The sequence below is a fragment of the Ascaphus truei genome, chromosome 6, assembly GCF_040206685.1.
Source record: "Ascaphus truei isolate aAscTru1 chromosome 6, aAscTru1.hap1, whole genome shotgun sequence".
Classification (NCBI taxonomy): domain Eukaryota; kingdom Metazoa; phylum Chordata; class Amphibia; order Anura; family Ascaphidae; genus Ascaphus; species Ascaphus truei.
Window position 1 is genome coordinate 101110440 of NC_134488.1, and position 13485 is coordinate 101123924.

Here is a 13485-nt window from a genome sequence, read left to right on the forward strand (position 1 = left end):
CCTCTCCCTGCACTCACACACACACACATCCCCCCTCTCCCTGCACTCGCGCACACACGCACACATCCCCTCTCTCCCTGCACTCGTGCACACACACACACATTCCCCATGTCCCTACATCAGAAGCTATCTGATTGGTTTATAGCCTGTCACATAGTGAGACCGTCACTGTAAAAATCAAATTCTACTGGACTTACAGAGATTTTGGTCGCTTGCCATCTATGTCGTGCCTACTATAAGCGCATGCGACGGATTCAATGCATTTGTTTTGACACGACATCGCGTCGCCAGCACTATAAGCGCAGCCTAATGAACCTTGCAGAGCTTCTTATTACCCATTGACTGCTTTAGCATGCTCTTAAAGAGGCAATCCGAGGCGTTTTTTTCTTCATTTTTTTCATACAGGATTGAAGCAGGAGGTATCCGGAGCTGAACCCCAGTTCACTTTCGGGACCCCGTGTTTCTGGAGGTACTTTCCTCTGTAGTGGGTGCTGCGAGTCACTCCAGGGTTCATGCTCTGGCTGCTTTACAAAGCTTCTTGGCCCTGCGGGCCAATAGGAAGCCGTGATGTCACCCTATGCGGCTTCCTATTGGTTCATATGACGAGGGAGCTTTAAACTGCAGAGATATCGGCACCCCCTTCGGAGGTAGGTATCTCCAGAAGCAGGTGTACCCCGGAACTGAAACGAATGGGGTTCAGCTCCAGAGACCTCCTTCTTCAAACCTGTATTAACTTATTATTTTTAAACCAGCATGGATTGTTCCTTTAATTGGTATGGGTTGTAGTGTCCTGTTTAAAAGCGTTGCAGCAGCACTAGCAGCCAGCCAAACAGTAACCACGCTTATGCACTGTTCTGAAAACAGGTGGTCCTCTCCATTAGCAAGTTGAGTGACATGTCCATTCTTCATTCACATTATGTTAGCAATCGACACTGTATGAGACGCAATGCTGGCTCCACAGCAATTATTTGATTCTCTTAGATACCAGAATCTCACATTGGCTAAATCGATTGGCCATTTGAACAACTTCTGCTCCCTGTCCGCAATGCTCAAGACTTAGTCCCAACATTTAAGCAAACTATTTTTATTTATAATTTTTTTTTTTTTTTACCAGGAAAAAATATATTGAGAGTTACCTCTTGATTTCAGGTCTGTCCCAGGTTCAAAATAACTGCAGACATCTACTGTGTGTATGGTGCAGGTGTCTTGACACTCCACAGTTAACAACAACAATTGCAGTGTGGGTGAGTTATCATCCCCTCATGTGCAGTTCTTCTACGATCTTCTGCCTCAACTTGGAAGCTTTGCCTTTGGGCTTGTTCTAGCCCTGCCTTTCTCCTGCTCCAGCCCTGCCTTTCTCCTGCTCCAGCCCTGCCTTGCTCCTGCTCCAGCCCTGCCTTGCTCCTGCTCCAGCCCTGCCTTGCTCCAGCCCTGCCTTGCTCCAGCCCTGCTCCTGCTCCAGCCCTGCCTTGCTCCTTGTCCAGCCCTGCCTTGCTCCTTGTCCAGCCCTGCCTTGCTCCTTGTCCAGCCCTGCCTTGCTCCTGCTCCAGCCCTGCTCCTGCTCCAGCCCTGCCTTGCTCCAGCCCTGCCTTGCTCCTGCTCCAGCCCTGCCTTGCTCCTGCTCCAGCCCTGCCTTGCTCCTTGTCCAGCCCTGCCTTGCTCCTTGTCCAGCCCTGCCTTGCTCATTGTCCAGCCCTGCCTTGCTCCTGCTCCAGCCCTGCCTTGCTCCTGCTCCAGCCCTGCCTTGTTCCAACTATGGTCTCTGGTCTCCAGTCGAACTCCTGTTCCCCTTACAGTACCACAGTCAAGCCATGTTCAGCTTTCTGACTAACCCACTTACTGTATAATCGTTCTAAATGTGCCACTGTGTATATCAAAAAGCCTTTATATGATATCTGAAGCCGATATCCAAGGTACAGTAGAGTCAACTCTTATTCTAACAAAAACCAGTGGCAATTCCCCAAAAAACCCAGGAAACACCCAGGTACATTCTGAATACATGCCTTAAACTTTCCTTAAACTAGCCCCAGCATTTCTGCATTGATTAATGGCCTATCAGATTAACAGCGGGGGTCCCTGGCAGTCCCATTCAAACTGAATTGGACTGCCAGGGATCCCTGCTGTGTTAATCCTATGGGTCGTTAGTCAATGCAGAAATGCCTTAAACGTGCCTCAACTAGCCCAGAACATACCCAGCACATACCCAGCACATACCCAGAATGTAACCCGGCTAGTTTACGGCAAATGTTAGAATAAACGTTGCCTCTACTGTATGTGTACAAACATGGAGACTACTTTATGAACCAGTTGCGTCCCAAGTATAACATTTTAAATGATGACATAGATGAAAAGAAGATGAACATCCTGATGTATCTTTAGTGGCAAAACAATAAATAAAATATCTGCAGAGGCCCATCTTTTCTGGATGGCCGATTTCATTGTTAGAGAGCTGTATTGTGCGTGTTCTGTGACTGTTTTCTGAGCAGTTGTCCGCCTTTTTAAGTAAAAGGGAATAAAATTAAATTAAATCCCAGCTGGTTCGAGGGAGAAAGAAAAACAAAATGAAAATAATCATACTGAACAACAAACGTGCTCAATTTCAAAGCTGCAAAACAGAAGTAGAGGGCAGCAGTGAACTTGCAATATATATATATATATATATATATATATATACTGTATATTGATTTAGATTCTGTTATTCGGAGTCAATATATATATATATATATATATATATATATATATATATATATATATATATATATATATATATATATATTGACTCCGAATAACAGAATCTAAATCAATATACAGTATATATATATATATATATATGTATATAAGAAAAGGGGGAAGAGAGAGCGCACACCCATAGCGTAAAATTGTAAAATTATTATTGCTTTTTTTGCTTTATTTCAGCACTTTGGTGTTTACACTGTATTGTGCCCCCTCTGGACGCATTATTTCATGCTCGCGAATATATTTAGTTTACCCTCAGGCTGTGCGTTTAGGTTGCGCTCATACTCTACCAGTTACTCTGGCTTTTTCGTGCCTTCCCTGCACGCATGCGCAATGGGCTCCCACTCGCGCTCCAGGTTTCAGACTGTCAGCGCACACATGCGCAATGACCGCCCCGGTATTGTATCGCCATGGCAACATGAGACGCTCCGTTTCTGTCCCTGCACACATGCGCAATGGTGTCTTTCTCCCGCGATCCGTGCTTTGATATATTAGCACACATACGCGCGATGATCCTCCCCTTCATGGTATCGCTATGACGATACTAGACGCTTTATCTCAGTGCATAGGGCTACACACTTACACTCACGCCTGACATTGTACACCTGTGCATGCGCAAGGGTCTACACTTTGAGGGTTCCCCCATACAGACACTCCGTGTCTTACAGGTTGCATAGCAATGACGTCACTTAATTCATTTTTTGTATAGTTGCTTCCAGCTGATCCAGAGAGGAGGGGCAGGCTGTTAGCCTATCACTGTTTGTATTTGGTGTGCTTGTGGGTATATAATGGTGGTTTCTGTCACTTAGGGGTGAGCACTCCCTTGAGAAAGGTCCTGTTTTAGGACCGAAACGTCGGTTGTATGTGCCTTTTTTCAATACACCTTTATGTGATACTTACTCTGAGTGCTGTCTCGGTTCTTGCTGCGTGGTCTTGTACTCTTGGTCTGCCTGGTAAGGAATCTCCATTTTTATTCATTATTATATGGGACAAGCGCCGGCTCTCAACCTTTATTGCGAGTGACATCTGCCTTTGTATATATATATATATATGTAATATATGTAGTATATATATATATATATATATATATATATATATATATAATATGAGCCTTTCCGTATTTTTAGAACTGTTATGTTTCAAGGTGCGCGACAACCTCTGAATTGATTTAGATTCTGTTATTCGGAGTCAATAGTAAAAAAAAATATATATATATATATATATTTTTTTTACTATTGACTCCGAATAACAGAATCTAAATCAATTCAGAGGTTGTTGCGCACCTTGAAACATAACAGTTCTAAAAATACGGAAAGGCTCATATTTAGCGATATTACTAATATTCCATAAGACTTCTGAAGCCGGAAGACACCTTATGGCTCATTGAAATGTCAATAGCATAGCACCACTTAGTAAATATGGCCCGCAAGGCTGTGTAGCAATTTAACATTTTAGCTGGGGGGGGGGGGGTGGCGGCTGGGGGGGAGGGAAGGGGTGGTAGTGGGGGAGGAGGGGGAGAGGGGAGCTTTCCACAAATCATTGCTGGTTTCATGCAAAAGAAGCGAAATGAAAGATGTCAAAGCGAAGCAAATGTAGCGTAGTAAGGTATGAAAAAGAAAGAATATATATATATATATATATATATAGAAAGAGGTAGGACACTGATAAAATGAAGGTTAAACAGGGTAAGTGCAGAAAAGAAAATTGAGGGGACAATAATGAAAAGGAAAACTTAAATCTACAACATTTCAGAGATTTGGTAGCTTTAGCAAAAACTATTTGGATTAGGAAAGCGCAAACTGCTTTGACGTCTTAAATGCACTCCCTGTCCCCCTGGTCATTCGTTAATTACCCTGTGCAGAAACAAGAGTGTGCTCTGACACGGGTGAGTGACACCAGGTCAGGTGTCTGTGTAATGGTGCAGCAGAGGCTGCCTACTTCACAAGCTGGTATACGAGATCCTTGTGGGATGCCAGATTTGGGAATGAGGGATCTCCCTTACTTTTCTCTACTTTCAGTACAGAAAAGGCCAATATATGTTTCACACCCAAGCAGACAAATGCAGTGCATTTATTCAATTACAGTTGCTTATATACCATTATCTGTACTTAGCTGGTTAATATAAACATCACTGTTGTCCTTACAATTTACTTTAGTACCTGAAGCACATGGAGATAAAAAAATTACTTTACACCGAACAGTGTGCATTCAAACACAAAATCTCCCACATTAGGAATGAATGACTTGGTCACATATAGCTTTAAAAGCTTTAAATGCTTTAAATTGCTATATATTTAAAATTACTTTAGGAATTGCATTTCCATGATCTAAAAATGTGTATTGATGTATTTTTTATTTTGTTAGGAGAAAAGTACAAACGTACATTTATAGAATTATTTTCTTTCCAACCAGCCGGGTATTAGACATGAGAAATGCTGCAGAGAATTCTACAGTACAAAGATATTAAAAAAAAGGAAATGACCCCAACATACTGTAGGTTAAGGTTCAGGAATGAATGATCTCTTGGTCTAAGTGGCAGTGCTGTTAAAAGGCAAATTGTGCAATTATTTGTGCAGCAAAATCAATTTTGCTGGCTCGGCAAGCGGCCCGCCCGCCCGCTCACGTAGGCCACATGCATTGTTGCAACGTGTCCAGCATGAGCGCGCGTGCCCGCTCAGCACCACCCTGGATGAGGCCCAAGGCTACGGCCCCAGTCCTCCCTGCTGCACGCGCGCCTGGCGGCGCGGGCATAGACTACAGCCGCGATCGGCGATCTGTAGGGTAGCTCTAGGGGAGTGCGGGGGCGTGGCCATGATGGGGCATATCTGCCCTGCCATTGGCTGCGTGTCGACCACGTGACCGCAGCACAGGAAGACAAAATTCTTGTCGTCTCTGCCAGCATACACGTCGCAGTGCTTTGCGCGCCCACACACACAGCCACTGGTGCCTGCCCCATAGAGGGCTGAGCTGTGGTATGTGGTGCGCACGCCGTAGCGGGCACTGCCGTAACCACCGGGGACTCAGCCTAAGCATTTTGAACTGCCACTTCCAATTTGTACTTCTTTTCTTACCTATGCTATAGTGAAAGCTGGTGAAGAGGAACAGTAACAGATAAAGGATATCTTGAAATCTTGAAGAACAGCTAAATATATTACCTTTCTCCGTTTTTATCACAAGCCATCAGAAGACAATTCCTCCAGTGGATCAGGGATTACTTGTTGATGAAATACTTTAAAAAAGGGGGGGTTGACACAGCAGTTATCGTTGTAGTAACAACAAAATAGCATTGAAAAAGAGAACACTGTTTTCTAAAGTGTGATAACTTTTCAAGTGGATGACCAACATTGGCCAGTCAACCAGACAGTGAAGCTAGGCTGCCTGATAAGACATTTAAATCTGATTTGTATTTCATCATTTAAAACCAACATTAATAATCATGGCCTACAACTATCTATTCGGACTCTTATATTTACTGAGCAGTGTTATTCCATAAGATAACTTACAGCCCATTCAAGTGCATAAGTGTATGGGTAATAAGGTTTCTTCAAGCGCCAGAAGATAGCTTACAAAATAGCATGGGCCAGTAGATAAAGCCCTTAATGCGTTTCATGTCTACATGTATATCCATTCTGAGCTCTTAATTTAGTGAGAACTCTTAAGGCGAAGCCATGGTTTGGTCAATTGCTCTGTATTGCCATATTTAACTCAATAATCGCCATCATACTTCTGTGAATTTATTTATTTCTAAAATGTTTTACCAGGAAGTAAAACATTGAGAGTTACCTCTCGTTTTCAAGCATGTCCTGGGTGAATGGGCCAAGATTTGTACAGCAACTGAACATTCAAACATAAAACACGATGAAAGTATCATACAGAGGTTTACAAAATAGGAGTACTAGATCTGTTATAGGAAAAATAGCTTTAATTGTGCACCTGTTATGTATTTTGTTATGTACATTGAAGGAAAGACAATATCACTTTTCTAAAATGAAACCAATAGAGAGTCAAAACCTCCTTCCTGATTTCCAAAAAGGTTTGCTAGGTAATTAAGACCGTTTCCATAGTACATCGTTGTATTTAAACATGTCTGTATGGTTGCAGCACAAAGCACTCTGGGACCCTCTTACAGTTAAGTTCTGCTTTTTCACTGAGACTCGAGGAATTTAGATAAGTCACACGGTGCTTAATACACACAGAGCAAGTGCACGTTCCGCATTTTATTCTCTTATACACTGTGTTATGTGTCTGCTCAGGAGTCTCCTTCTCTTTCCCAGAGCCATACAGTCCTGCTGTTTGGGTCATGATGTTTGTGATGTGTCTTACCGTGGTTGCTGTGACTGTTTTCATCTTCGAGTATTTCAGCCCTGTCGGATATAACCGAAGCCTCTCCACAGGCAAAAGTAAGTCCCTGAACTTCTTCGCTTTTTGCCATTTCATTTTGTAATATGGTTGGATTTTTGCCGTTTGACGCGCTCTTCATTATTTTCTTCTCCAAGCTTTTTCTTTAATTGACTTCCTCTCATCTTCTGCTCCTTATCTTCTCTGTCCTGATTTATTTGTCCATGAGTTAACTTTAATCTTTTTTTTATTTTTTTAATGGTAGCTTTCTTTGGCTATTACTATAGGACATGTGAACTTGGATTTTATTTTTAGTGCTCCTTCATTCATTGCTTTTCTGCTGGAGGCGGCTACAGTACTAGAAGCAGAGAATTTGACATTTTGTGACCCTGCAAGTGTTATCTCACACTATGGTATTATAAAAATATCTTTATATGAAGAGAGCACTTTTAAATTCTAAAGTGCTTTAGCATTACAACTGCCCCCCTAGGGTGCCCTGGTGCTGCTCCAGTCACTTTATCTGCTCATAGCATAGGTGAGAGTCCAGGAGGACTGTGATTGCTGTAATACTGATCACATGGCACTCGGTGCCACAGACAAAGTGGTAATCAAAGCGATATGGGACATTAGCAACCTGTTCCTGGTCCTCGTCTGCATGGCAGTGTCCAAAGAGCAGAGAAGAAACAATATGTTTTCTAATTGTTTATGAAAGTACTATACAGTTGTAGAACATTCGGTGTCGTATGCAACAATGATATAACTATATAAAACAAATATCACAGCTTTAAAAGTGGGGCAAAGCAGTTCAAAATAATTGCACCAGATTTATTAAAGGGAGAAATCCAATTTATTTTTAATAGGGCTTGTCTTCGTTGAAAAATCTGGTGCTTTTTTTTAGCCACAGTTTTATACTCAGGAGATGTCAAGCCGTAAAATGTGCATGTTTTCTAAATCATAAATTATCACTTCAAGAACCGGAACCTGTTACTTAGAGGTGCAATCCCTGATAGCTGAGCTAAATAATGTAACAAGCTAATTGTCCACCTTAAACAAATGTAAGAGTGGTCACAGCAAACATTTGGCTACTTTTGTTTCTTTGGAAAGGAAGTGTGATGTATTTTCTTTTGGCGTCTCTGAATGCTGGAGTGTTTCACTCAAGTGCTTGTGCTACCCTTTTCCCCACTCAGTTCTTATCAGAGAACCAATAAAGTTAAGGAAGTAAGGTTGTGAATAAATCAAACCCTTCCCACGTCATAGTTCTTCATTTGGTAAAATGGCATCAATCACCCAAATTTTAACCCCTTAAACATGCCACTGCAATTAGCACACTTTGGCCGTAGGAGGGGCTGTCCCTTTAAACTGAAAGACAAACAAAATCATCCTGACTTGTATAGAAATGCACCTCTTGTTTTTGTGTGATAAGAGGTGTGTGTGTAATTGATAGAGTGCATAGAATAGGAAGGGATCATGGCAACGGAAGGATAGAGACAGGGAGCGGTGACTGGCAAAGTCAGTGTTGTGCTCCAGGGGCACTTCTTGTTCCTAATGTGTAGAAATGAGTGGCTGAATGCAGCAGTGCTATATAATATGAATTTATTATTCTAGTATTCTTTCCTGTATAGGGCTGCACACATGACCTAAGGAAGCCTCAATGCTCGTACCCCTCCAACAACATAAACACACACAAACACGCACACACACACCACTAAACAAACGACAATGTGCTGGAGTGAAATGGCCACAGCTTTGTTCATTATTAACAACATAATATACCCCAAACCATTAACGTAAGATGAACCTTTGCCAGGCTGCCTGTTGTGCTATCCAGAGCCTGTGGCCAACTGTGACTTGTGACCCCTCCTTGGTGACCGCAGAGCAAATTACGTGACTTGGTTCTTGTGGTCCAAAACCAAAAACACAGACATAAAATAACCCCCCCCCTCCCCAAATGACCATACCTCAAACCACATGAAAGCCACAGGATCCAGCCTGGCACCACTAAATCAAACCACTATGCAATACCCTCCAGTATTTTCTGTGTATGCATTTATTATAAACAGTAATTTCATCCTTAATTCATTTCTTTCTCTTTTTTTTTATATACGTTTCTATTATATATATATATATATATATATATATATATATATATATATATATATATATATATATATATATATATATATATATATATATATATATATAGTTTGTTTTGAATATAAAATACACATAAAACAGCAACAGGGGACGGTGGGAGGGAGTGTCTTCAGATGCCGGAAAAGGGGCCACCTACCCGTTCAGACCACTCCATATAATGGAGGTAAGGCCCCGTTTCCACTCAGTAGCCAAATTATTAACCCCATACAAACGGGTGAATCATCTGATTAACCCTCCAGGCGCTCAGAATATAGCATAGTCCTGCTGGTGAAAGATAAAGTAAATCTTCTAGACCCAGGCTATACACAACCTTAGTGTAATATGAAGAAACATATAATCATTCCCCCCAACCGGCTCGCCGCGAGCACTATGAGGTTGGGATATGGGACACTCACGTGTAAGTCCTTGTAGTAGTTAGTAAAGCCTCTACGGGTCTTACCAGTATGATATACCTGCTTCTCCTGGCTGAAGTCAGGGTGTCTCTGCTCGTGATCTGTGCTCTTCACCGCCAACCCAATACCCGCAGACGCGGAGGGCGGTCACCTGACCGGCGGCCTGAACGGTACTTGCTGATGACGTCACGGCAGACTCGGTGAAGGAAACCGCAAGCCAGCAGGAACTCAGCGTGCAGACGCTTGATGCAGCAATGTGAAGGAACTTCTCAAGGAGAGAAAAACGCGTTAAGAGGACTCGCTTGCACCTTGTGCAAATAAAGCTTATTTTTTATCCCACATCAGCCTTCATCTATTTTTGTGCTGTGCGACGCATCTTTCTCTCCTTGAGAAGTTCCTTCAAATTATTAACCCCAACAAACCTACCAGAGGGGGAGAGGTGAGGTAAAGAACCCACCTCCCCTTCCCCCCCAGGTCATGGCACCCCTCCTCTTAGGGCTCCAGGTCTCACTTACTCACCGCACAGTACAAATCAAAATTGATTTGAGTGAGAAAATGCAATACCAATACAAAGGCGTGTGCTACAGATATTAAAGGAAACCATGTGAGAGAGATGAAGTCCCTGCCACAAAGACCTTACATGATGGAGACAAATACAATACGATTTCATGTAAGTGCCTATGGTACAGTATAACAGTAAGTGGATGTAATCAAAGAAATGCTGCGGTAGACTAAAATCATAAGGGACAGTAGAAAATGAAAACTATGCAATATAAGAAGCACAGAGTTGAAAGAAGGTGGACTAACATTAGTGGAAATACTATGTAAACACATTATTTAAGAGTTGGATTTTTTAAAATTGACTTTAGAAGATAGGGAGAGTAGGTGGCTGGTGAACAAAGATTGATAGATGGATTCAGACTTGGGGTATAGCACGAGGTAATCTTTTCAGAAAAGAGAGAAGTATAGAGAGATGGAGTCAAGAGAAGGCAGGAATGGACGGAGCAAAACGTATGTTATGAGGCATAGCAAAAGATTAGAGGAGACAGAAGTGTGTAACACCCCCAAGCACAAGAAAAGAAACAAAAGAAATACGGCATTTGACAGAAAGTCAGCTAAGGGATTTGTGGAAGGAGTAATATAAGGTTATTTCAGACTTGTCTGACAATTCACAGACGTGTCTCATTGTTGTGTTGTCTTGTTTCATATTAGCCTCCCAATACCATGCCGTACTATCTCACGCCAGTTTATACGTTTATTACCGTATGTTTGAAAAGTGTCATGTTATCTCACAGAAATGATTGACTGAAAGAGGATTTCATTTACACCAGTCTGTGAATGCAGTTTTCATTTATATTACGGCTTAAATCTCAGAACTGCATCTGGATGAACTGTTGTGTTATGCTAATCTACGAATGAATAGACACCAGAGTGAGATAACACGTCTTCTGTTCTTAGGCTAGATCCTCAGTGGCCGCTGCTGCGTGTGCTACAGAGTGCGGGCCACACACCAGAGCACAACACTCTATGGGGCAGGCCCTAGTCGGCGTGTGTGTGCGCACAAATCGCGATGCGCGACTGGCTTGGCCAAAAGACAAGATTTTTGTCTTTTGGTGCGGCTGACGAGCATTGGCCATGTCACGGCGGCGGGTCAGCCAATGAGGGCAAACCAGCCGCATGATGTCATGCTCCCCTTCCCCCCTTGTCGGATCTCCTGCTCTCCACTCCAAGCGCAGCTGCAGACCACAAGTGGTGGCTGAAACGGGTGCACGCCCCGCCAGACGCTCATGCAGCCGTGACCACTGGGGCCGTAGACTAAGAGATGTGTTACCGTTCACTAGTGTCTGGTACCTCACACAAGTTTCTAAATTGCTATGTGATAATACTTCACAATGGTGTCTCAATGCTGTCAAGCGCGCTCTCATCTTAATATATAAAATCGAAAGGTTGGTGGCTCTGACGTCACCCAACTGCTACTCTCTTCCCCCTCGGCCACACACACACACACACACACACACACACACACACACACACACACACACACACACACACACACACACACACACACACTCACTCACTCTCTCTCTGTGTCCTCTCTCCCCTCCCCCATCACGCTCACTTCCCTCCCTCCCCGGCGGGGGAACAGGCAGTGGGCAGGCAGCCTCCCGAGTGGCTTAGATGGCGGCGCCCGGAAGGACCCCCTTCCTCCTTCAGCTGCCTCGCGGCACCGAGTGCCTAAGATGGCGGCGCCCAGAAGGACTCACCTCCCTCCCCAGCGCTCACTTCCCTCCCCAGCGCTCACTTCCCTCTCTCCCCGGCTCTCACTTCCCTCCCTCCCCGGCGCTCACTTCCCTCCCTCCCCAGCGGGGGGACAGGCAGTGGGCAGGCAGCCTCCGGAAGGACCGGCACTCAACCACTTCCCCCCACCGCCCGGAGCACGCTCTCTATGGCTCACCCCCCACCCCCACACGCCGCTACCCCGGTCAACATCCCTGAGGAGCAGGAGGAGGGCGGGAGGGATTTGCGGCCGCGCAATACCTCCTTTGTGCCACTGGGAGTCGCCGGAGGCCATGAGGGTGGAGAGAACCACTGGCAGGCCGAGGAGCGTGGCATGCTGCCAGTTGAGGAAATGCAGGGGGAGGAATCCATGCCTTTCACGCCCCCCACTCTGCCTTTGAGGCCCCCCCCTGCCTTTGACGCCTCCCCTGCCGCCTTTGATGCCCCCCCTCCCTTTGACGCCCCCCCCGCCTTTGATGCCCCCCCTGCCTTTGCGGCCCCCCCCTGCCTTTGACGACCCCCCCTGCCTTTGACACCCCCCTGCCTTTGACACCCCCCCCCCTGGCTTTCACCCCCCCCTGCCTTTCACGCCCCCTCCCTGCCTTTCATGCCCCCACCCCCCTCCCTGCCTTTCACCCCCCGTCCCCTCCCTGCCTCCGGGCAACGCCGGGTATATCAGCTAGTTAATATATAAATGCAGCAAAGCTACTGCATGTTATCCCATAGTAATGTCTCATACTGTATGCATTACACACACGTCTCCAAATGCTCACTATGTACAGTATGTATGTTGCACTTCTGTCCCAATGCAAAATCAATCCATCGTCCACTATTTTCTTACAACAACAAATGCACATTTACCAATATGAAAGAATATACCAGGAGTGGCAAAAACTGGAAAAACATTTGAGCTCGCCAATGAGAAAATCAAGTTAAAAAAAGATCTCCCAAACGGCCAAACAATTGCTGCTTATTTTAAGTTTTTTTTCCAATAAATTTGTTTTACAAATCCAAAACTAAAAACCAATGAAGTTCTGACAAAACTAAAAGACAACATTTTTGTTAAAACCAATACCAAAACACCACCAGTCCATGCTTAATTCATTAGGAGGTTTATGTATCAAGGCAATTTTTGGTTGCAAACTAGGGGCATTTTCATCCTGCACCTATGTATTAAAGTATTTGGTTCCGATTTTGCAGTCTACCCCAGTATATGACTTGGGAAGTGTCAGTAGGAAAGGTTTGAGAGAGTTACATGGTGAACATATTATAAAGACATGTATTGTATTGTATTGTATGTCTTTATTTATATAGCGCCATTAATGTACATAGCGCTTCACAGTAGTAATACATGGGGTAATCAAATAAATAACAGATAATATAAATAACAGATCATGGGAATAAGTGCTTTAGACATAAAAGTAACATTTCGGAAGAGGAGTCCCTGCCCCGAGGAGCTTACAGTCTAATTGGTAGGTAGAACGTACAGAGACAGTAGGAGGGAGTTCTGGTAAGTGCGTCTGCAGGGGGCCAAGCTTTATGTATCGTGTTCAGAATATCCACAGTGCTATTCATATGCTTCTTTAAG

The 13485-nt window shown here is 44.0% G+C and overlaps 1 protein-coding gene across 1 annotated transcript in view; it reads left to right on the top strand.

Annotated features, from left to right (window-relative positions):
* The window catches only part of GRIN2D (glutamate ionotropic receptor NMDA type subunit 2D), a 370096-nt gene that overhangs the window by 252734 nt on the left and 103877 nt on the right, over positions 1–13485 (top strand). Inside the window, exon 8 of the mRNA XM_075605369.1 lies at positions 7011–7136. Within this exon, the coding sequence (XP_075461484.1) occupies positions 7011–7136 (126 nt within the window). The remainder of the gene's footprint in view (positions 1–7010; positions 7137–13485) is intronic.